The 25,735-nt window shown below is 38.1% G+C and overlaps 1 protein-coding gene across 12 annotated transcripts in view; it reads right to left on the bottom strand.

Moving 5' to 3' along the window:
* The window catches only part of LOC100115246 (trithorax group protein osa), a 411,563-nt gene that overhangs the window by 324,698 nt on the left and 61,130 nt on the right, over positions 1-25,735 (bottom strand). For 8 of the 12 annotated variants that reach the window (XM_031930083.2, XM_031930084.2, XM_031930092.2 and 5 more), the window contains 2 exons: positions 22,999-23,208; positions 17,484-17,543 (listed from right to left, as the gene is read on the bottom strand). The exons of 1 other annotated variant lie outside the window; for it this stretch is intronic. In XM_031930083.2, coding sequence (XP_031785943.1) covers positions 17,484-17,543; positions 22,999-23,208 — 270 coding nt within the window. The remainder of the gene's footprint in view (positions 1-17,483; positions 17,544-22,998; positions 23,209-25,735) is intronic. 3 more of the 12 variants (XM_031930085.2, XM_032602043.1, XM_031930089.2) reach the window with 2 other exon arrangements.

The following is a 25,735-nucleotide window of genomic DNA, read 5'->3' as shown; positions in this document are numbered from 1 at the left end:
TATGTGTTTCCTTAATAGGCTCGGAATACTATCTATGATATTTACTCTAATATTCTCATTGTAATATTTGTGTGACTTTCTTTTTCACACTACAGATGACGTAATCTCCTTCTTGGCGTAATAGTTTTACTAACGCCAGATATATTGACGGATCTTCTTCTACTTGACACAGGACTCTCTACTAGCAGGTGAAGATGTTCACTGTTAAACTGTATGTAGAGTTTGAATGCTTCCTACGCACTTAATAGACAATGCGAGCAGATTCGCAGCCTTCGTATTTACTTTATAGGTAGAGCCAGTGGTAGCAGCTAGATCTGCGTAGAAAGGCACTCGTGGATGGGCTCCGGGGTTTTCAGTCTCGGTGCCGATTCGAGTGCTTATAAAATAATGATGGTAAAGATTTCGGAGGTCTATAGTAATTGTAGATCTATTTGGCATAAAACCGTGTTGCTCTTGTATAATAACAGAACGAAATAGTATATTGTGTACCAAGAGCGTAAAGTAGGCTTTTTTAGACCGAGTACTGTAATATCCACAAGAGGTCAAAAAGCCTGTTTAGCTCTTAGTGCACACCATAGTTTTTGTAATGCACCTATTGATTTCCGCGTTTTTTATGCCTATAAACGGAACTAAGGTGATTTTTTTAACACGGTACACTGAGAAATTCTTCGGGCAGCTGCTGCCCCGGCCCGAGAGAATGGTGCACTAAACGCACTAGCTCGTCTCTCCGAAAAGTTCGGGCAGCTGCTATCCGAAAATCGTGCAGCAATCCGCCCGGTCTGGCGCTGCTGTCGCACAAAATCCGCGGGAGAACAGCTCGCTTGTTGTGTCGTAGCATACCGCTTCCTATAGAATGTGCTGATGTGCTCCGATCTCCGATGATCAAAAATGGATTTCTTCTTCCAAAAGTACGCTACTTTGCATAGGCTGCGACCGGTGTTTATGTGTAAGTAATGAATATGTTATTACAAAAAAATTTTCTGACCTATAACTACGATATTTCTGTCGAATTATTTATTTATTATAATCAGCTTATATGAAAGAGAACGCATGGTATGCGTTAGATAATTATATGATCTATATTGACTGATTACAAGACGGAAGTAACAATAGACTTCATATCAAAATACAATTTTGAGAAGGGATTATTGCTAGAAAATGATCAATCTGATGTAGAAATAAATATGATGCATATTACTGTAACACATGAAAATAACAATGACAATTTTGATTCTGATGGCAATAGTCATACAACAGAATGACAATAATATTACTTGTAGCACTAGCACACTTGTAGAGTCGACAGGTGTGCTTGTGCTTGATGCTGAAACCGGTTCATGTTATTGCACCAAATTATTTCGACTGTATTAATTACATTAATAAATTATGATTTTTTGTAGAAATTTTGCAATTTAAGCATAATAAGTGGTAGCATTTTTTAAATTCGACTCTGGAACGTCGAATAGTGTTAGGTACATATCTTAACACAAAGTGCCTTGATTATGCTGCCATTAAAAACTTAATTATTTTAAAATTATTGAATAAAAATCCATTGGATTATAAGTAAGATTGTTTATGAAAATTATTAGTCCATTAAAAAACATACCTATATGTAATGTTTGTAGCTTCCTGACTGTTTCTATGAATAACATATAACAATTGCTTTTAATTTACATATAATTTTGTTTCCTGTTTCTTTTTTACTAATACCACCTTTTAGGTCGACTAATATAATATACAAAAATTCTATTTATACGTGGGTTCTTGTTTGTCTTCAGTTTTTAACAAAAATTTTATATTCCAGGATTTAATCCAAGGATTTTGTCTTCTATCGGGAACAAATTGTAAAACTTTTTCCTACGGAACTGGGAGCTATCTTTTATATCCCCTACTGGTCAACAAAATCAAGATGCAAAACTGAGCAGGAGACAGTTAACAGCAACGACACTAATAAGGACCAAGAGACGGAGGAAGGAAGTGAGAAAGCATCAGAAGAAGAAGAAAATCTTTTGGAAGGAGGAGAAAGTACAGGTGCAAGTGGTGCACTGTACAATCATTACAAGTTCTTAAGGAACGAGCTACGAATAGCAGGCATTCTTCAGCTATACAAGAAGCAGAAACTCTATGATGAAACAGAACTGTCACCTGAAACAAGTGTACCAGGTAATCATTTTGAGTAGTTTTTTTTATATATATTTATTTCATTTCATTATGACACAATAGACAAAAATCTGTAATGTAATTATTTGGTCCGCGCAACCCATGATTTGGAGTCTCGCATGAACAGCAATTCCATACATGTTAAAATCATGGGTTGTGCTAACAAAATAATTACACTAGCAGTTATATACCTCTGATATTATTAACTTATCCACGAACAGACAGATTTTTGTATCTTATGTCATGACATGAGATAAAACTCATGACTTCGACTCTCATTAAAACACTTATGCCATATATATTGAAATGAGGGGTACTCTATCTAGATGAAATTGTAATGCATCGGTTTTTCTTATTTCATTATGATGTAATAGACAAAAATTTGTACCTCATTTTATACATGCGTAACCCCTGATTTCAACATATATGTCATTAGTGAAAATTGATGTTATTTATCGATGAACCATACATAATATACATCCGTATTTTATCTTTCAAATATATTGAATCTACAATGCTTAACTGATCCTAATCAAGAGTACTACAAGGTCACTGATATAACAAAGCAGTGGGAGGAGACTTTTAAGGATCGCAAGGAAATTCTTATAAAAAAGGAAAGAGGTGCAAAATGTCTTTTGCTATCTGAATATTTCAAAAGCTTCCCATGCCTAAACGCTCCATACGGTATCATATTGGTAAGAAATCATAACTTGTTATGATTTTAAAAATTCCTCAATTTAAATCGTTATTTATATTGATTATTTAATTGTAAACGTAAGCAATCATTCATTTCACTTATAGCTAGAATCAGATTTTCAAAATATCTTTCTGTCGTATGTAAAATCTAATTTAGTAACAACGGTCAAAGCTCAAAACATCAATAACGTTTTACAAGACAATTGGCCAGTTTTGGCAGAAAAAATCATCACACGATCAATATTTTCACAATCTCCTGACGTAAAAAGTTTTTTAACAGTAAATGCTAATTTAATCAGAGAAGGTAAGACATATAATTCTTTATGTCACAATAAATTTGTATAAATTACAGTTTTCAAATTTTTTATATAAGGTACCCATAACTGTTTGTTGGCATTTCTCTTACTACCTTTGCACACAAAACCGACAAAAACACGAAAATTTAACGACGTACTTGTTAAATTTACGAAAGAAGAAATTTCTAAGTGCTTCATTCTTCATGTTAAGGTATTCTGTACTAATTTTCATCAAATAATAGTTGTAACCAAGTGTTACAGTTTCCTGTTATTATATTATATAAAATTTTATCGGATAGAATTTAAATTTCTTTTTTCTGTTACAGAATGTAATCGAATTAGATGAAAAAATAAAAGCTCATGAGAGTTGGTTAAAGCAAATACAGCTGCATGATTTCCTGTACATAGTTTGTTGCGGCGAACTTAACGATGCTGAATTCTTCATCATTCTGAATAATAATTTATATAAATATACAGATATAAAAAGCGCAGTAGGAAGCTGTTACAAGTACTTATGCGCACTTCACGTTATACCATTTTTATGAGATTTTGTTTGGCATTTCATAGAAAAGGTAGGGTACGGATTAGAGTTTAAGAAATGTAGTTCGTACGTTTCGAAATTTATTGTGGACATCAATAAACCAGTAAAAATTCGATAGCACAATTGAGAAATATTTGAAATAACTTTAATTTTGCTTTGTATTACAAAAATGGAGTTTACTGTTTTATTGTATTATTTATAAGGATTTGTCTTGAATCTATATGGTAGGTTGAACCTTTCCCGAAAGATTGTTCAAGATGTAATAATTTATTTCAAAGATTTTAATACTAATATGTACTTGCCATCGATTAAGCAAGATATTTTAACGATTTTGAGCGATGAAAATGTTAGCGATTACGCTCGTATTCGGATAGAAGAATGTTTCGAGCATCATGCTGAATTATTCGATGCGGTATATAGCGAAGCAAAGCGTTTCAGTATTTTACGCAGACATGGTTTTGTAGAAGCTGAAGAATTCTTCATTGGAAGAACTTTTAAGCAGAAGCCTACGTCAGATGATAACTATACTGTAGAACCTGAAAATATGTTTGGTTATAAAATTCCATTGAAGGATAGCTTAAAAATATTTTTGGAAATTCCGGGTATGTTTAATCGAATTTTAAACTATATTGACAAACTTTCAATTCCATCTAAAATCATTACGAATTTGATCCAAGCAAATTTATGGAGAGAACAGTATTCAAAAAAATTCATGAATTGTATGATGTTTCCATTATATGTTTTTTATGACAATCTATGTTTTAATCGCCTGTTTACCACCCAGTATATCATCAAAACTGAGTAGCATTAGTTTCTCGTTGTTACGGACAGAATACAGATATGTATCGTGAGGTCGCGACGGGGGGAGCGGACAGAGAGAGAGAGAGAGAGAGAGAGAGAGAGAGAGAGAGAGAGAGAGAGAGAGAGAGAGAGAGAGAGAGAGAGAGAACGGGGTAGAGCGTATTATACAGTGAACGTCGATAAAGACGGGCGCGCGCGTTGGTCGAGCTCCCACAGCGCGGAACCACTTTGGAGGTTCTGTGGCTTCTGGCCCCCAGCTAGGGATGACTTGGCACCCTGAGGCTGTTTCGACCCCAAAGGGAGCTTGCTCCATTGCTTTGAGGGTCCCACGTTGCACGGAGAAGCCGAAAGGCCGGCCGTGGCGCGTGCTCGGCTGAGGAGCGAGGCGACGTGGCGACGGCCCTTTACATGTAAGGTGTTACGCGTACAATTTAAAGGTTCGCGCGCGACAAGTTCTGTCTCTTTCTCCCCGCGACGCCTCGACAGCCATCAGCGGCGTATTAGGCGGCGATTAGCATAGGTGGGGGGCAGTGGCGATCCAGATCGATGAAGGATCGACGGCAGTGAGATGCACTCTGACCTTTGGTGCGAGTAGTTGGTCGCGACACAGGCTGCTACTCATTTGTGGTAACGTTATAAATAAAGATTCAACCTATAATATTGTTTTCTTCTAATTGTGTGTTTATTGAGAGACATTTATTTTTGAAAAACGATATTTTACTCTACATCATTTAAATAGTAGGATACAAAGTTTCAATTTCAATCTCTACAATATGAACAAACTTTCCGCTATAAAAATATACCTATAATGATAAAATTTGCTTTCATGCCATATTCATACCTATGTCATTAAAAACATAAAGCGTAATCAATCAATACAATACAAACATGTGTCTTCAATAGCGCCGCTTATGCCTTACATAATATGACAAAAAATAACCATTATCTCGTCGGAAAATATAGTTTATAAGACTGATATAATACACCGTAAAAAATATATTCGTAATATTACTACTCTGGCAGTAATAAACGAATCCAACCTACTCTCAGAGCAGCAAAATTACAACCAAAGTTAGTAAAATTACTACTTTCAAAGTAGTAATTTTATCAACTTGTGTTGTAATTTTACTGCTCTGAGTAGGTCGGATTCGTTTACTACTCCCTGAGAAGTAATATTACGAATATATATTTCATATAATACGGAATTGAAAAATGAATTTCATTGAAAAATTATTTTATTGCTATAAACACCTGTTTTTTCTGTGTTTACCCAATAATCCCCCACTAGGAGTTGTCACCTTGTCGTGTGCTCCGCAAGGAGCCGGTGTGGGGGCTCGTCTGGGGGTCTATGCGGCTGTCCCATAGCCGGGTCGGGAGGTGATGGTGCACCGAAAGTAGACAGTTGGGGCGGCGGGGGGGGGGGGGGGGTTGTCGGTTGATACGGCAATGTCGGCTCGCCGCCTCTTCGGGCTATCAGTAGGACGCGCCCGAGGCGTGGAATTTCGGTAAAATGAGCCCTTCCCGTCGGGCGCTTCCCGGGTCGGTTCCGGACCTCGGGGTTCTCGAGAACGGTCGGGCGGACCGTCCAGACGCTAAGGACAACTCTCCATTGCGTTCGGAAGGAGGCGTAATGGGTACTCCATCCAACCCCCAATCCCATTGTGTGAGAAACCGTGCATAGGGGACTGGTTGGTCACGCACCAGCGGCAGGGGGCTCTAACGGTCCTCCTAAAACTGCCGTCCGGCAGTATAGACGTCGAGCGGAAGCACGCGAACGCAAAGCCTGGAATGCCCGAAGGGCGAAAGAAGGGACGAGCTTGAACACCCCGGTCGAAAGCAAGAAAAGACCAAAGACCGTAACGGACACCCCCCCCCCCCCGGAAGGGCAGAAGCTGCCAAGAAACCGAGGGAGAGGGAAGCTGTGGTACAGACGCTCTCACTAGCGCAGAGGACCAACCCCTTGACGATGGTCATCGTCGAAGAGGGATACCCTGAGGCGCTCATAACCTTCGAAAGGTTTAAGCGCTTTAAGAACGCGATAAGGGAAGAGGTGGACAAAATTCCCTCTGAACTGCCGCTGCCCCACTTCGAGGAGTCCTTCTGCAAGGCGGGGGGGGCATTGTGATGGTGGCGACCGACCAGTACGCCAGAACCTGGGCAGCGTCCTGCACCCCTAAGCTGGACGACTGGGAGGGAGCAGAAATCAAGGTAGGAGGGGTTGAATTTCTGCAGAAGGCAGTCAGGACCGTAGTCTGGATTTCTGGGAAACCAGAGGAAGCAGTAGCGATATTGGCGAGGCTGCAGAGGTACAACCCCACCCTAAAAACAGGGGCGTGGAGAATCCTGAACGCCGAGAAGAAATCCGGTGAGGAAGCCGAAGGCACCTTATTGGTATTGGGCATCCCCGAAAACGGAATAAGGACGCTTTCGGCGATGGACAATAAGGCCTACTACGACATTGGGAAGGTGAGCTTCAAATACTCCCTGACCGAGTCGTAGTAGCGAATACTAGGCGTTAGGGAAGCTGTTGCTGTTAATCATGGCTTCGACAGACATTCCAGTAACGCAGATTAACGCAGCAAGGACGCCTCGGCGGTCTTAACCAGGCATTTGGCAGCGGTGCACACAGCCATAGAACTAATACAAGAGCCTTGGTGTTACAGAGGGACGATCAGAGGGCACGGACAGGCAGGCAAGGTCATCAGGGGCCCAAGCAGCGAGAGAGCAAGGACGTGCATCGTAACGAAGGGCCTAGAGACAACGCAACTACTGCACCTATGCACAGCTGACCTTGCTGTTCTAGCCATGGAGGTAACAAGAGGGGAGGGCAGACAGCGGATGATGATCGCCTCAGCCTATTTCCCATTCGAAAAGGAGGCACCATCAGAGGAGGTATCCAGGTTGGTGGAATAATGCGAGGAAAGGGGACTCCCCTTGGTCGTCGGGTGTGACACCAACGCACACCATCTTGTGTGGGGAAGCACGAACACTAACGACCGGGGGACGACCCTACTCGAGTACTTGACCACCATGAACCTCGAGATCATCAATAGAGGTAACGAACCAACCTTCATGAATGTAAGGAGGAGAGAGGTAATAGACATTACACTCTGCTCAAGGCAGCTAGTGAGGTTTATCGGGGACTAGAGAGTGTCGGACGAACCTTCACTCTCCGACCATGCACAAATTTGTTTTACGATTACAGGGGAATCGCGACAACAGGAAACATGGATCAGAAACCCCAGGCGAACGAACTGGGTGGAATACAGGAAGTACATGGAGGAGAAACTCAAAACAGGGTTCCCAAAGGAGATACACACGATAGAAGAGCTAAACAGTGAGGGCCATCACCGAGGCATATGAGGCCAACTGCAGACCAGTAAGGGGCAGAGGCAAATATGAGGTACCCTGGTGGAATATCCGGAAGCCTGGTTAGGAGCGGTGAAGCTCCCCACTGGCAAGTATACGGAATCGGACGAGGAGACGCTGGCGCACCTCATGGAGTCGAACTTCTCCGGCTTTACGATAGCAGGGGATACATGCGAGATGGCGGATGACCAGGTGGAAACCGGTGGCGGAGGACCTCGCCACATCAGTGGCTGCAGGGAACTCGCTAATCTGATTGTCTCGCCGTCAAAATTGAGGTGGGCCATCATCTCCTTCCATTCCTACAAATCGCCGGGAGAGGATGGGATCCTCCCGATCCCGTTCAAGGAAGGAGTTGACACAATCATCGGACCCTTGGTACGACTTGCAAGGGCCAGCATTGTAGCCGGATACACGCCGAAATGCTGGAGGACAGCTAAGGTTGTTTTCATCCCGAAAACGGGCAAAGGAAGTTACAACACCGCTAAGGATTTCAGGCCTATCTGCCTGACCTCATGCATGCTCAAAACTCTTGAGCGACTGGTGGACAGGTATATAAAGGACTATATCCTGAAGGACAACCCACTGTGTAATGAGCAATATGCATACAGAGAGGGAAGATCAACAGAATCAGCCCTTCACGTGGCTGTCTCGCTCATCGAAGAACAGATCGAAAATGGAGGATACGCCGTGGGAGCCTTTCTCGATGCACAGGGGGCTTTCAACAACACTACCACGGATAGTATCTGCAAATCAGCCAAAGATAAAGGTATACCTGATCCGTTAATTAAATGGATCACGAACATGCTAAGCAATAGGAAACTGACGGTCACAAGAGGAAATACTACCGTCAAAGGCTCCGCCAACAACGGATGCCCACAAGGGGGGGGGGGGGGCTACTATCCCCAACTTCATGGGGTATGGTGATAGATGGAGCACTAAGGTTGCCGACCAATCTGTGAGTATCAGCGGTCGACTACTCAGATGATATACTTTTGATCACCAGAGGCAAACATCTAAACACCCTACTGGATATTACCGAGTCGACAATGAGGCACCTAAATAAATGGTGCGAGGATAAAGGCCTATCTGTCAATCCCCGGAAAACGGAGGTTGTTGTTTTCACCAGAAGGTACAAAATAGAACCATTACGAACGCTAACGATGCGAGGACAGGAAATACAAATTAAAGAACAAACAAAATACCTAGGTGTAATCCTACATAAGAAACTGTACTGGAAGCCTCAAATGGGCCATCAGTGCAGGAAATTCGCATCAGCTTTCTGGATGTGCAGAAGAGCCATTAGGCAGAGTTGGGGCTTGAGCTACAAAACCGTCCTATGGATATACAACTGCATCCTGAAACCAAGACTGACTTATGCGGCAACAGTGTGGTGGAAAAGGACGGATCTTAAGACAGTGCAAAAGAAACTGGAAACGCTCAGAGGATGGATCCTAAGAGCAGCCACGGAGGCCATGAAAACCACCCCGACAGCGGCCCTTGGAACCATCACTGACGTCAAGCTCTTCCACAGAACAATCCAGGCGGCTGAAAAATTACGGACTGTGGAGAGAGAAAGGGGAACACACAAAAGAGCAGATTAAAGGAAAAGACTACGCTGTATTGTCAATGAGACTTGATAAGACAGTACGCAGGTACTACTTCGAGAAAAGATATCGCATTCAAATCCCATCAAGGGAAAATTGGAGTGAGCACGATCCTGGCCCATCTTCAGGTGAAACCTGGTACACGGATGGAGCCAGGAAGAAAGGCAGGGCGGGAGCTGGAGTCTTCCGGAGAAGGCCCGGAAAGAGGCTTATAGTACCGCTCGGAGAGCACGCCACCGTCTTCCAAACGGAAATAACAGCAATCCTGCTCTGCGCGCAACTCGCGCTCGAAGAAAAGACAGGACTGTATCAACATCTGTACGGACAGCAGAGCCGCCCTAGCAGCGCTAGACGGCTCCAGCACTTCCTCCAGACTGGTATGGGACTGCATAACGACCCTGAACAGACTCGGCGGAGAAGTACGCAAACTCCTCCTCTACTGGGTTCCAGGACACCACGGAATCAGAGGAAACGAGATTGCGGACGAACTTGACGGAATAGCAGCGGGACAAGATTTACTTGGACCGGAACCTGCTCTTGGCATTCAGGCGTGCACCGTCAGAGAGGCGGTGCACGGCTGGCTGAAAGAGCGATACCTAAAAGAATGGTGCGACAGCACCGGGTGTAGACAGGCCAAAGCACTAATAGGATCATGCATCAAAGAGGACTAGGCGACGGAGATGCAGGATCTAAGCAGGACGGAGGCAAAGACCTTCACTCAACTAATTACCGGACACGGGACGCTGGGATACCATCAGCACCTAATAGGTCGAGTGAACTAACCAACGTGCAGGTGGCGTAACCAAAACGAGGAAAGCAGTGCACATGTATTATGCCACTGCTTAGCCTTAGCCGAGAAGAGACATCGGGCGCTGGGGATGATGATTTGCGAACCAACAGCGATCCAATCACTAACCGTTAGGAAGGTGATATGCCTGTACAAGTCACTAACGGGATAAGATACGCAGGAATGGGGCATACCACCTGGCACCCTTCACCCTGAGGGATAAGAGATACAGTAATGGTGCATACCACCTGATACTCCGATCCTCCAGACACGAAGCTAGATTGGTATACCCACTAGATAATAATTATCGGTGATGCAAAGGGCGTGAGCCTAGCCATTAGGACCTAAGGGTCCACCCAACCATAATAATAATAATAATAATAACCCAATAATATTAAAAAAAAATGTTTATGCGTCAAATTTCAAATTTATATATTTCATCATCTTGTGCATACACATTAACGTTTTGATACGGGTGCGGAAGACGGTTATTTACACACACACACACACACACACACACACACACACACATATATATATATATATATATATATATATATATATATATATATATATATATATATATATATATATATGTGCGTGTGTGTGTGTGACGTTATTCATATTTGTATGTGTTGTTGTTGAAAAGTCACGCATAATGAGGTAAAAATCACCGTACACCCAATAATACATCAAACCGCATTTTATATCACATAAGCCAAATAATCATAGGTTGTGATTTTGAGGATAGAGTGGTATAAAATCATTTTTCATTATTAAAAAAACTTAATTACAGTAATAACGTTTAAAAGTTATACAAATATGATATATAAATCATAAAGCTTATATATATATATATATATATATATATTCATGGCTGAGTAATATTGTGGCGGTCTCCTCCTACCACCACATGTGGCCTGACGCGCCGCCTAGCGGAGCACCACGACGAGGCCAGCGCATGGGGAGCTTGTAAGCTCAGTCACTTTTGTGAATCAGTCACGGCCTGGCCGCCGGTGCGAACAGACCTAGTCATCTTGTACATAGTTTAGTATAATCTAGTCACAATAAGCACTCAGTATTATCTTTATTCTCTGTACCATGTCTGTTCGTTCTTTCCTACCTTATCTCCTATCAGGGAGCGTAGAAGAAGATATGCAACCATCAACCTCTAAAATATTAGAGTAGCCGGCGTCTTCATTTAAAGGTAGCTGTAGTACGTATGTTTCTGTTACAATGCCGCTACCCTAAGTGGGTCTTGGGCATTGTCGTCCAGATCGGACGGATGGGTGCCTATCACCACGACACAGCGCGTCCTCATGTTGCGGATAGAGGAACAGCCCCTGAGAAAGTGGTTAGCTGCGAATAAATTGAATAAGCAGCCGCGGACAGCTTATAGGAACAGGCGTAGGTGTAATGAGCCCACACTGTCGAACGCATTCATCTAGAAACACTACGCAAGCACCACAAAAAAAACACTTCACATTATCTCTTATGTCTTAATCTGTCTTTTTCATTACACATTACGAAAATGGGCAAAAATCCTGCTGCCAAGGAGGATGCGGGAACAATGACAACTGCTCCGAAAGGGGATGTGTAGAATGATTCGTCACCTGGTCTTACGCGGTAACGATGCCAGCGAAGGCGCGCTGCCTTGCAGGAGGGCGTTAGGATGCGAGAATGAAACCGTAGTGTGTCTGACGACAAGTTTACACTGTCCTCGTCAAAGTCGGAACGCTCTCATACTTAGTTCTAGAGAGGTATGGGGGTTATCACCTCTAGAACGGTGGACTCACCTGCGATCGGAATAGGATCCAAAGCGCGCGGGTTTAACATACTATCATGGCTCAAAAAAATCAAAACCAAACCAAAAGGGACTTAAGGGTCGGAACTTGAAATGTTCGCAGTCTATACAGAGCAGGCGCGTTTAAAGAACTCATAAAGGAAGCTGATAGGTATAATCTAGATTTGGTAGCAAAACAGGAATCACGGAGGCCAGATGGCGGAGTACTAGCATCGGGTAACTTCACGTACCTGTATGGGGCCGGGAGCGGGGGATCCCTATGCACCGGATTTCTTGTAAGCAAAAGCATCATACATTCGGTTAAAAGTTTCAAATCCGTCAATGATAGGCTCTCGTACTTCATTATCGAAGGTGAATTGTATAGATATGTATTTATTAATGTACACTGCCTTACGGAGGACAAAGAAGAAGCTATGGATCTCTATTACGAAACTTTAGAGCAGGTAATCGATCAGTTCGCGTCTTACGACATAAGAATAGTATTAGGCGATTTCAATGCTAAAATAGGTAGAGAGGGAAGGTTTAGACCTACTATCGGGAAGGAAAGCCTGCACGAAGCCAGCAATGATAATGGTATTAGGGTCATACATTTCGCGGCAGCAAAAGATCTTATAATCAAAACTACGTGTTTTAAGAACAAGGACATACACAAAGTAACGTGGACATCGTGGGACGGGGCCACACATAACCAAATTGATCATTTTCTCATTGAAAAAAGACATCATACTAACGTTCTCGACGCAAGGGCTTATAGAGGGGCAGATAGCGACTCGGACCACTTCCTAGTAGTAACCGAATTAAGAGCTAGATTAGTAGCGAAACAAGGTAGAAAGCTTCGGTATTGAAAAGCTACGAGATAGAACAGAGCGAATTAGGTACCAGATATAAATTAATAACAGGTTTCAGGTACTTGAAAAACACATCGCCGGAGGGGAATGACGAACCGAATAGCTTATGGGGGGACATCGAAAAAACGGTAAAAAAGGCCGCAAACAAAGTACTGGGGAAAAAGAAAAACCCAAAGAGCAAACCATGGTTTGACGAAGAGTGCGAACTCTTGTTTGAAAGGCGCAAAAAGGCTAAATTAGATAGCTTACACAATAGAAGCGATAGGACCGTAGAAGAGTATTCTAACGTAAGGAAACAGGCGGGCGCGATCTACAGAAATAAGAAGCGGAAGTATCAAAAGAATCTTATGAGGAAAATAATCCTTGCGAAATGTACAGAGGGATTAACGCCATCAGAAAGGGTTTTAGGAGTAGAGCGCGATTGATGAAGGGCGAAAACATGGGCTCTCACTAAGCAGGCGAACAACCGTTTTAGGGTATTTGAAAATAAAGTCTTGCGAAAAATATACGGGCCGCAAAAAGATGAGGAAACCGGGGAATGGAGGAGACTACACAATGATGAGTTACACAATCTGACATGAGCCGTACCGTGTTTTCGGGCGGCAGCGCTGCTAAAATTGGGTGAGCTGACGCGCAAATCTCATAGTACAGTTGCTGCGCATGCTAGGTGCAGCAGCTGTCCGAAGAATTTCTCAGTGTATCTCAAGGTATTTAGTTCTATATAAGATACATAGACCTATATTTATATATGTGTTAGTACATGTTTTAATCATTTTTACGAGTTTTTTAAGGGGACCTAACCACCTTAAAATTAAAAAAAAAAAATAAGTTATTGAATTATATTTTTATATAAAACTTAAATTGTTTAAATAATTGATTGAATAATGATGAAAGTTAAGTAGTACTGTAGAAAGCATCAAACATTTTTTATATTTACCATATGTCAGATATGTATCTTAGATGGCCAAAATTCCCAATTTTCATTATTTCACTGACCGCAGACTTACTTAAGATATGGGCATCATAGAGCACTTTTATTTTGGTAGAAATACTTGAAATACATATAATTCTGAGATGAGTGTAAGAATTTGTATAAAAATTTAATTTAAAAAATAACCTATAACTTAAGCATAATATTTGGTATTTTTTCAATTTTTTTTTTATTATCTCTAGACAACTTTTTAAAGTTAAATTTTAATACAAATTCCTACACTCATGTCAGAATTATATGTATTTCAAGTATTTCTACCAAAGATAAAGTGCTCTGAGATACCTATATCTTAAGTAAGTCTGTGGTGAGTGTAATAATGAAAATTAGGAATTTTGTCCTTCCAAGACATGTTGCAGCTGACATTAGGTAAATATAAAAAATGTTTGATGCTTTCTACAGTACTACTTAACTTTCATCATTGTTCAATCAATTATTTAAACAATTTATGTTTTATATAAAAATATAATTCAATAACTTATTTTTTTTTAATTTTAAGGTGGTTAGGTCCCCTTAAAAAGCGGGCAAAAACAGTAGATTGTGCAACTAGGGGGGAGACTTGGATTTTTCAAGCGAGGATGATAGACACGAGTGCTCAAAGCATCATCCGAGTATGAAAAATCTGACCCCCCTGCTGCTTACCGTGCTTTTTTCAATGAGGGCATGAATTGGTCCTTTCCCGTTAATCGAAAACGAATGGGAAATTGAGGATATTACAATTTATATGATAAAAAAAAAAAAAATTTTTGCAAAATTTTCAAAATTTTATGTTTTTAAAGTTTTTAAAATGTTTCATAATTATAATTTACACAATTCTGACTATATCCGAGCAGCGGGTGGAAAGTTTTTCCTCCCTAGGGAGGAAAAACTTTCCACCCTATGTTATGAAAAATTTGATTTTCCATTCGTTTTCATGCACGGAAAAGGGCCTTTTGCGCGAATTGTAAAATAGTACATTACACAACTTGGGGCGAAAGTTAGCTTTTTCAAGCGAGGATGATGATTGAGCACGAGTGGGAATCGAGGGAGCCCGAGACGGACATGAGTGCTCAATCATCATACGAGTCTGAAAAAGCCAATTCGCCCCTTGTTGTGTACGGTGCTTTTTGTAATCAGGACATTGATAGCGCTCTTTTTAGCCTGTCTAAAAAAGCAGAATTTTGAAAAGTTTCAGTTTCGATAATTTTAAAACTTTTGAAAATTTAAAAATTTGGAAATTGTGAAGGCGAAAGTGCTGTCTACTTTTACCCCCCGGGGCAAAAGTCTTTCGCCCCTAGGGAAAAAACACTTTCGCCTTAAAATATATGTATATATGTGTGTTTGGGTGTGTTTATATGCACATATACACACAAAAACACTAAAAAGGCCTTTCGCCCAAGCTTGAAAAACTCGACTTTCGCACCACTTTTTCGTAGGCAAAAAGCGCGTTTTTGATGCACGTGTTATGAAAATGCTTTGCCGTGCCACGAAAAAATTGTCAACATCCATGTCACGACAGAGAAAGAATATATACATTGTAAGTTAAGTTAATTTATACAAGAAATCCAGGGTATTCACAAACAAGCCATCTAATCACTATAACGAACAAAACTATCGAAAACATCTTGTACGAAACTGAACGTTTGCTGAGTTCTAGGTTGTCTCTAATAGAACAAAACAATAAAATTGTTTAATCAGTTTCTATAATGGTAAAAGGTAAGAGCAAGCAACATAGTTGAGAACATTTTGTTGTCCGCGATTCTACATCGTGGCAATACACCGTCCGAGATTCTCTAGTCGCGGACAAGAGTCCCAATTCATAACTGCTGACATACTAATAGCGTCCGCACGAAACCAACCTGTCTCCTTTAGCAGAAAGCGTGGACAGATTACCGTTCGCGCACAAATCCTCGTCCGCACAGACGAGTAGCCTCGAACGTACTTAGATCTCACAGTCCGCGCGTAACTCTAGTAACAATAAAAGCTCTCGAGCTTATACTAGTTTCCGAATAAATAAATAATTATTTGTAGAACTCGCGCAGCCCGTCCATATACCAAGCACGGTCTTTACACATGTGTTACCAAAAATAAGTTGTAACAGGAGTCTTGTAACAGAAGAATCAAACATTTTTGCGAAAATGCATTTTTTTAATGTTAGCTTATAACTTTTAATTGAGTAAATATCGCCTTTTTCATGTGTAAGAGAAATTCATGCAGATTTATAAACTATAGGAAAATCACCTGTATTAAAAGAATGTTTAAATAATTTTATTTTATTTATTTACGTCGCATTAATGTTATTGTACTCAATGTTTTGCAATGCATTGATTTAAGACCTACATTCTTAAACGGTAAATATCATGAATTATTCGAAGTATTTGTAGGAGCACCAAAAATACCCGTGACTTCCGGTGGATCACAACCAGATATCACCGTTCCGTCAAGATCGTTTGAACATCGTCTACCAGGTATACTGTAAATCTAACGTATAATACCTGTGACTCACTGTAAACGATGTCTAGGTGTCAGGATAATTCCTAGGTTGACGAAGCGACATCTGCAAAAAGGGTTTTTAGGCGCGACCACGACACGGAAGTGTCTCATAGTTTTGGCAGCGAAAAATGTGTGAGATGCGATATCTCACGCAATTTGTGACCGGTCGGGTTGAAATTTTGGGAGTCTCCTGTCGCACAATCTGAAAGACCAATTTTTTTTTTATTCCGACCTTCTACGTTTTTTTGAAATTCGGGTACAATTTGTTCGATTTTTGCGTGTATTTTTTAATAAAAATTTTAGTGTTACACGATTATCTCTGAGAGAATTTAATCAATCGGGCTAAAAATTTGTGTGCGAACTCCCCTCATAATAGTAAGCTAGCAGATTTATTTTGGACTTGATCCTGCATGTCTACGCAGAATGCGATCACCTCCAAAAACCGATTAAAACGGTTTTTTGGCTGTAACTCCAAGCATTCTACAAAAAAATTTGAACGGAAAAGTTGTAAACATTTGAAAAATACAACCTTTTTCCATCAACATCAAATCATAAAAATGCTTATAACTCGAGTTTACAGCCCAAAATCGATTTTTGACAGCTTAGAAACGAATTATTTGTTATAAAACTTTGCAGATTTACGTTTTACATGAAAATGTTAAACATAAAGTTGTAGACATTTTTAAAATACAACTTTTTACTGCGGAAAACATTTTTTTCAAACACTTTTTGACAAACAACAACTCTAGAAGCGATTTTTTAGAACCAAAAGCAGTCAGTGCGAGCGCGAAGCGCGAGCGTCAGCGGTCGTGCCTTATACGCAAAACGCGAAGCGTGACAACACGATCGCTGACGTGAAGCGATGCGAGGCGGCAAGCTACCGCGGCCGTGCGGCCGCGCGTGGCACGCTAGTTATCTACTAGATACAAACGTAGAGAAAATAAAAAAAAACGTTTCTTTCAATTACCAAAACAGTTAGCTGCAACCCAAGTTTGAAACCTTTGGTTTCAGAAAAATGAGAATGAAATTAATCTAGAATATAAATCTAATTATAAATAAAATGATGAAGCTTTCTTATAAGAAAAGTTTTCTTTTCAATAATTAATCAGACACTTACCCCTGAATCAATTACTTGAGCATTTGGGGTAGTTGACCTCTGTTGCATCGTATGAAAATTCTGAAACGAACAATATAATTACTTCTCAATTAAATTAGAAACTTAGATTCATTTTGTAGGTAAATGTACGATTTCCACATTTCGCAGAACAACCCTGGTAGAAACAGTATCCAAGTTATTTGGAAGTTCTGAGGTTGTCAATCTCAGAACTTGGTAATTTTTATTGTCAGTTTTTGTTACAAGATGTAAGACTATTTATCCTAGTTCTTTGGTAGTTTTTAGATTGAGTATTCTTAACTATTTTCTTCCGAAGATAGTTGGTGAAATAACACGACACAGGTGCACGTGGTAAATAGTGATTCAAAGTTGAAATAGGAAAATCATTTACTAGCAGGCTTGTATTCGAGTTTTTTTAAATGAAAGTATATAGAATATTGATTTGCATGCGAAAAGTCATCCGAAAAATTTCGCGCGACCGGGGACTGAAACCCGAGCCCTGCACAAGAATAGCCGCGCGCCTTAGCCAACCGAGCCAAGTAAACGTTGTCATTTGACCAACTATCTTGGGCATTACTTTTCAAAAACAGCTCGATCTAAGAACTGCCAAAGAACTAGGATAAAAAGCGTTACATCTTGTAACAAGAACTGACAAAGAAAACTACCAAGAATTTAGCTTTTTCACCATTTTAAATCGGCCAATTTCTACCAGGGAATACAGAGCCACACAAAAAAGAACCATTCTTTTACTAAAATCAGACAGATGTGAATTTAATTTGACCCGTAGACAAACAAAATTTGTTTACTCAGTTTACATTTTCTACTAAGATATTTTGAAACGCGCACGATAGACTAGCACAACTTCAGAAAACCAGCGCAAAGTTTTAACAACGAATTGCTATCACAATTTTAAAACTTTTGCATATTTATTAAAAGCTTTATTAAATTCTACAATTTTCAATTTTTTAACAAATCTTTAGTACTTTATTACAAATAAAATAGTTGTTAATTAATATTTTGTTGAAATTGTTTAGTAGTTCAGAAATTTTTGAAACTCTTTAAAACTTTACACATTGTCTGTATTTGTACAATTTTTACATGTAATCGACCCATTATCTCCATAAAAATCTGTGAGTTGTGCGTGTCCTTTTAAAAAATGTAAACTCCACTACTTTCCGCAGTAAGTTTTGAGCTGTGCTAGTTTTCGCTGCAGAATACGAACTGTGTTAATCTTCGTAGTGACCGACGATATGTAAGTACAATGAAATCAGATACTATCTTTTCAAATTCTGTTTAAGAAAAAAAGCCTGTTTAAACAAATCCAATTCTTTTTCTTTGAAGGGGTAGTCAGTCGGATGAGCAGTCGAACGGCGCCGCCGCAACGTCCAAATGGCTATGCGTCCAGATGGCAAAATCCCGATTTTAAAAATAAATACAACACAACTACGTTATTTACTATAGTTTAAAGTGCATCTTTTAGACGTAGGATTAGAATTACGATATGAGCAGCGTCGCAGAAATATTAATTAGACCATTGACAATTAATACATTTTCTCAGGTTTTTATTTTTAAATTTCAAAATAAAATTATAAATACACAAATTATTCCAATATTTTTCATTCTGTTAATTCCAAAAGTGGCAGTGTTTGCAATTTTTTTAAGTACGATCTTTGCCCTTCATTTGCCATATCAGGCGAAAATTTTAATAATCTTTTAGTCTGGATTAACCAGTTTTTGATCTGAGGTTCATCCTCATTATTTCCACCCCTAGAACCAAACACAAATTGAATTTTATTCAATGTATGAAATGCGTGTTTATAATTATTATTTTTATTGGAAAAGAGTAAAATGTGCTTATTGCACTGGACATTTGTGTATTCTTTTTTGACCAATAGCTTTTTTGGTAATCTTAACGAAAAGATCGATTGCTTTCTGTCCTTATATTGCCTTTAAAGGCACGCCTTAATCTATGTAATTTTTTATTTCTTACTCATAATTACTGAAATTATTTGAATTTGAATTAAAGATAATTCACGCCCTGTCAGCGATACACTAGGTATATCTCCAAGAAATCATAGTAGCATTTAAAAAAAAGTTGGTTTAATAATCTGCTGCAACACAAACCAAATATATATGTAAGTATTAACATGGGATAGTTCGTACATATATGATTGGATCTCTATGAAATCGAGAGCAAAAAAATTAATAATTTTTTAAATAGTTTTAATTTGATCATTAAGTTTATAAAATTGTGAAACAACCAACTGAAGCAAAGAATTATGTTACAGCTTCGTTCGAAGCCAAAGTTTGAAAAAGTACCACTCGTTATTCGAGAGTAGAAAATAATCATAATTTGAGTGCCCTTTAAAAAAAAAATGTATTGCTGAAAATAATTTTTGGGTAAAGCTTTCTCTCAGTTGGCGCGAAATGCTCTATGTATATTTTAATTGTGAGTTGAAAAAAAAAATAAATCAAATTTTCATCGTTGATTGTATACAATTTAATTAATAACTAAATTTTAATCGTTAATTAGAAAAATTTCAATTAACGATTGAATTAAATTTTAATCGTCTATTGGAAAACTTATAATTAACGATTAAATTTTTATCGTCAATTAGAAAATTTTCAATTAACGACTGTAAGCTAATTGCTAATGAAAGTCTAATTGAATTAAAAATCTAATCGATTATCTGCAACCCTTGGTATGAGCTACCAATGCAGTGACTGCATATGAATTCAAGATGGCTGCTTGTTCTATTGCTCTGTTCCTAATGTAACGAGATTCCAATGCAGCGTAAAAAATATACATTTAATATCATTTATTGCACGAGTTACTCTTAATTTAGAATAAGAAGAAAGGTCGGTACAGAGCGATTTTTTTTTAATTACTTGGTTGTGTTGTCGTGCCTCTTGGACGTTGCGGCGCACAGAGGGGAGAAATCCAAAAAAAGTATCAAAATTCGTGCTTCATGCGAATTTGGACTGAAAAAAAAATTAAGTAATTTTTTTCTTTTTGTAATGTAGTTTTCTAAACTTTTTCCCATTTTCCGCTACCTGTTGTAGGAAAAAAGTGGCATGGACGTCGAAAATGACCTATTTCTAAAATCCTACAGACTCGCATATCCTGCTATTTATGGCTATCATTGCTTCGACCTGTGGTTTTATGCCACATATATATTCATCCCATTCATATTTAGTTTATATATGTGCTACGCCTTAATTACATCATTTTACCCACTCAAATTTAAAGGCATCTCCAAGATTGTTATCTGTATCTCAAATGCATACCTCACTTTGTTTGCTACTAAAGAAATTGTTAATTTACAGAGAAGACATCCTTGGTGCATGCAAAAGTATCGAGCGAGCAGCTTAGTCACTGACCATCCATGAACAATCGACATCAAGCTACATCCTACACGGAAAAAAGTGAGCCTGGGGGGACACCGGCACTCGTGTGCAGAATCAGGAAAGCTGAATAATGCCGATACAGCGCATACGCGTGCCAATAGGGCACACAATCGTGCTGAATGAGAACGGTCTGAGCGAAGCCGATGCAGCACAGACACGGTGCTGTTTTGGCACCAGTTCTTGCGCTACCTCATTCGCAGCGCGCTCTCTCCGAAGCATGAGCGCGCATAGTGTCAGAGAGTCATTTTTCCACTCGAAATCCAGCCTATGTTGACTCAAAAAGAGTCAACATAGGCTGGACGTCATGCCGCGTTAGTGACCACGTCTCAGTCCATCAATGCTATAATTGCATAGGTTTCGGGCACCTCACCAATGAATGCGATAAGCAACTGTGTTGCGGCTTCTATGTTGGAGAACATCTCTCTACCGCCTGTAAAACACGAAAAAGCTTAAAATACAATAACTGCTTCTCTGCTAAGCAGGCCAGCTTCTTACATGCTGCCACTGACAGGGGCAAATTCGATATACTACGCAACAAAATTGATAAAAAAATCGCATTTGTCGACTATGGTCGATAAATACAATGCAGGTAACAAAACGTGTCATCTCAACACAAGCCACTCTAACGCATCATCTAACACGCCGCACATACACGATTTCTGCTCCGTCGTGCGTGAAAACAATTTACACGTCTTGGGTATTAACGAAACCCACCTGAAGCTTTATCTTTAAAGATCCTTGTAGAAATTATCTCCCCCCAGCTCCTTGTGTCGATTGATGAGTCTCGGAAATTCGACCTGGTCAACATCGTTCTCCTCATCCTTCTTTTGGAACATGTACTAGAAATTGATTTGTTTTCTATGTTCGTTGACAATAGCTAATATACTATAATGTTAGGTTTTTCTTTTGGAACATGTACTAGGAATCGATTTGTTTCTTTCACCAGTGCTAACTATGCTCCACAAGGTGACCTCGTCTACTAGTCAGCGCACAAAGCGAAGTCGCACTAAGCTTAGTAAATGCAACAGTAGCCCAGGAGACAGTAGTTAGGGCACTCAACTTCCGACCGGGCGTTTCAAATTCAAGATAAAAATAAAAAGTCGCTGCTAATACATTGACAGATATTTATCTTCAAACAAATGTATTGCCTCTTAATCTAATGTATTGTACAAATAATAATATGAAGTTTTACCAAAACTAAAAGTTTTACTGTTACTTTTACTCTAAAGAAAAAAAAATGTTTGAAACAAACGCATTGACGTAGTAATTAGTCTTAGCGATAAATCCAATAGAAATTTTTATTAAAAAAATTAAAATTTACTATTTAAAACAAATTTAAAAACTGCAAATTCCTTAACAAACGATCATTAGCAAATGATCTATCTTTTCTCAAAATTTCGAGTTTATTAAAGCCTATTTATTTTTAGCTAACACACTAATCACAAATGTAAGTACGTAAGACTAGTAGTAAAAAATCCAATTGTTTAAGAGAAAAACAAATAGTTATTTTGGTTAAAACTAATAAAATTGCATTATTTTTGAAGATGCCGAACATTTTTTAAAAAATTTCGAAATTTAAAAAGTTGTTATAAGATTTAATATTAATTTTTTTTTCTAATTAAAGTTTTTAATAAAAAATTTTTAAATTTCGAAATTTTTCAAAAATGTTTTGGCAATTTTAGAAATATTGCAATTTTATTTATTTTAACCAAAATAACTATTTGTTTTTCTCCAAAATATTGGATTTTTTCATGTGCGAAAGATCTTAAAAGTACTAGTCTTCGCGGCAAAAATTAAATGTACTAGTCTTTGTGGCAAATCTGAACCGTACTACTCTTCGTAAGGACCGACAATATAATACTTTATTTTCGTGATTTTTTCAAACGTTGTCGATTTAGTTTTGAAGATTGCAGAACTTATGTCATTAAAAAAACGCAAAAAGATTTTTCCAAAAATAAGAAAGGCCATTGAACGCCTTAAAATTTGTTCTTATAAAGTTGTAGCAAAACTAAAAATTTTACTTTTACAAAGCTTCTTTTAGGTGAAAGCAATAATTTATTTGTGTATGATACCTATATATAGAAAGAAAAAGTTTAGTTGACAACTTTACCTGAGTTTGGTTGGAAGCTTGTGGTTGCGGAGACGCACAAGGCGGCGGTGCAGGTGACTGTGACAAGGCTCGCTGAGGAGATTGACTCGAAGAATTTGTTTGATTCGTAGACTGAGTTACAGATGGATTCGTTGAAGTTGTTTGACTCCAACCTCTTTGTTCCGAGTACAAGTTGGGAGAATGAGTTGATGATAAACCATATGAGTTTAACTGGAAGATGAAAAAAAATTATCTTCTTAGAAATCTAGCTTAAAAATAATAGTATATTTGAGTGCTTCTTATTTTTAGGTACGACCGCGTTACGCAAGTGCCTTATAGTTTTGTCAGCAAAAAATGTGTGAAATGCGATATCTTACACATTTTTCGATATCTTACAAACAGCTAAGATGAAAATTTAGAGCAAAGCACTTATACAGCAGATAGATGATGGACGCGTCTGTATACAAACAGCTAATTGCCCGTAGCGTACATTTACTTTTTAACATTTTTTTTTCCTATCTCATACCATTTCCTATAATTAAAAAACTCGACATCTCGTAGTGTTCGAAAGCTTGCCACCAAAGGTCCTGTCAGTATCGCACACCACTAAATTGTTTCAGACAGTGATCGCATCGCTCATATAATCGTATAGCATTATTTCGTCGCAGCCTACGAAGAGTAACACTGTTCAAATTTCCCGTCATAAGTAGCACAAGTCATTTGACGCACGCTAGACTAGCACAACTCAAAATTTCCCGGGAAGACTAGCACAACTCAAACTTTAAACAACGAATTTCTATAAAAATTTCCTGATTTTTGCGAAACTGTCCCTAATGAGCATTTTTAAATATTTACAATTTAGAACTTTTTATCGAATTTAAGGGGACCTCACCACCTTAAATTTAAAAAAATGAGATATTGAATTTTTTGTGTAAATGTACCTCAAATTGTTCAAATAAACAATTATATTAACTTAGGAATACTGTAAAAATTATTAAACAATGTTTATAAATAACATATGTCAGGTACAATAAGTCTTCGAAGGCCAAAAATCACAATTCTATCTACTTTAAACACATATGTTTATGAAGTGAATGTGGGAATTTAAAAAAAATTTTAATTTAAAAAAGTTGTCTACAAGTTAAGCATAATTTTTGTCATTTTCTAAATACATAACAAAATTTTTTATTAAATTGTAGACAACTTTTTTAAATTAAAATTTTTTTTTAATTTAATTTAATAGTGCAATTGAATATTTAATTGAAATGGTAAATAATTATAGTGAAATAGACTCTCATGTCAACAAAGCGAAAACAAAATAAAGACTGAGTATACCACATTATACCACGTAAAAATTGGATAACAAGTGCGATAATGATCTCATGCAAAGTAGACCACACAATTGAAAGATATGGGATAAGAGGAAAGGCATTAGATCTGTTGACTAGCTACCTCATAGTCAGGAAACAAAGAGTTATAATCTTGAATTATATAAGTAATGATAAGAATTTAACAACTGAAGTCACCCAAGGAACCATACTTGGACCGCTACTTTTGCTTCCTCCTGACGAAAGCTTTGTAATAGCAAAATTTTTAGTGTCGCTAAAACTTCGTTAAAACACATTTGAAGGGGTTTAGAGTTCGAATTATGCATTTTTAGTAAATGTCTGTGCGGATAACTGTGTGTGTATGTACGTATACCGTTATGATTCTGGAACCACGTGACTGATTGTAATAAAATTTGACATGCATATATGTTTTCTTATTCTGAATTCAAGAAAAAAATTTTTTACGATTCTGACCATTTTATGGCCATATTAAAGCAATTTTTAGCTACCCGCTTTTGCTTACCTCGGCTAAGTATTTTTGCAGCTTATGAAACCGATTAGTTAAAAAGGTATTAAGATTAAAATTCTTTGTCTCTCACCCTGTATACCCTGTATAACTGAAAATTACTATTTTTGTTAAACCTTATAACTTGCTAACTAAAGTTGTTTTGTGAAAATTCATGATTTTATGAGGTTATTGTGGACCCTATCTATTGGAACAATCAATTTTGTAGGAGAAAGCTATGTGTCAAAGAATTGACAGCAGTTTTTATAATGGAAGTAGAGAATTATATATTATATAGTTATATTATAGTATGTACATATGTATAAATATAGTATAATATAACTATATCAATATAATCTATAATAATTATACACATATAATGATTATATTTAATCAATATTTAGTGGATTACCCTCAAAACGATATTATGTCATTAGAATTCAATTTTAATACCGAAATTTTTTTAAAAATGATGTCTTTTATCTATTAAATATTTTAAAATAGCAGAAAAAATTTCAAAATAATAGTAATGTTGCCCGCAATCAATGCAATTACATACCCCACGCTACTGTATATTATTTCTTATAAAAAAATCAAATAATTTGTCAATTAGTCCAATTTATAATAATTTATATTATTTTTTTATTGAATTCTAATAAAAAAATAAAATAAAAATTTACAAATTACATATAACTAAATATTCTTATCGAATTCTATCAATTAAAGAACATTCTAGTATAAGAGAATTTTAGTATATATTTTACAAAAACAAAACTTATCAAGAGATTTGATAAGTTTTGTTTTTGTAAGGGGGGGGGGGTTGGTGGGGGGGTTTTTGAGATTTTCGAAAATAACAGAAAAATGAAAGAATTTTACGTGTTTTGGTGGGGGGGCCAAGGTGGGGGGGTGGAGGGGTGGTGGGGGG

Source organism: Nasonia vitripennis (assembly GCF_009193385.2).
Source record: "Nasonia vitripennis strain AsymCx chromosome 4 unlocalized genomic scaffold, Nvit_psr_1.1 chr4_random0008, whole genome shotgun sequence".
In the NCBI taxonomy this organism is placed as follows: Eukaryota; Metazoa; Arthropoda; class Insecta; order Hymenoptera; family Pteromalidae; genus Nasonia; species Nasonia vitripennis.
Note: the sequence above shows the minus strand (reverse complement) of the source record. Positions and strands in the feature narration are given on the sequence as shown.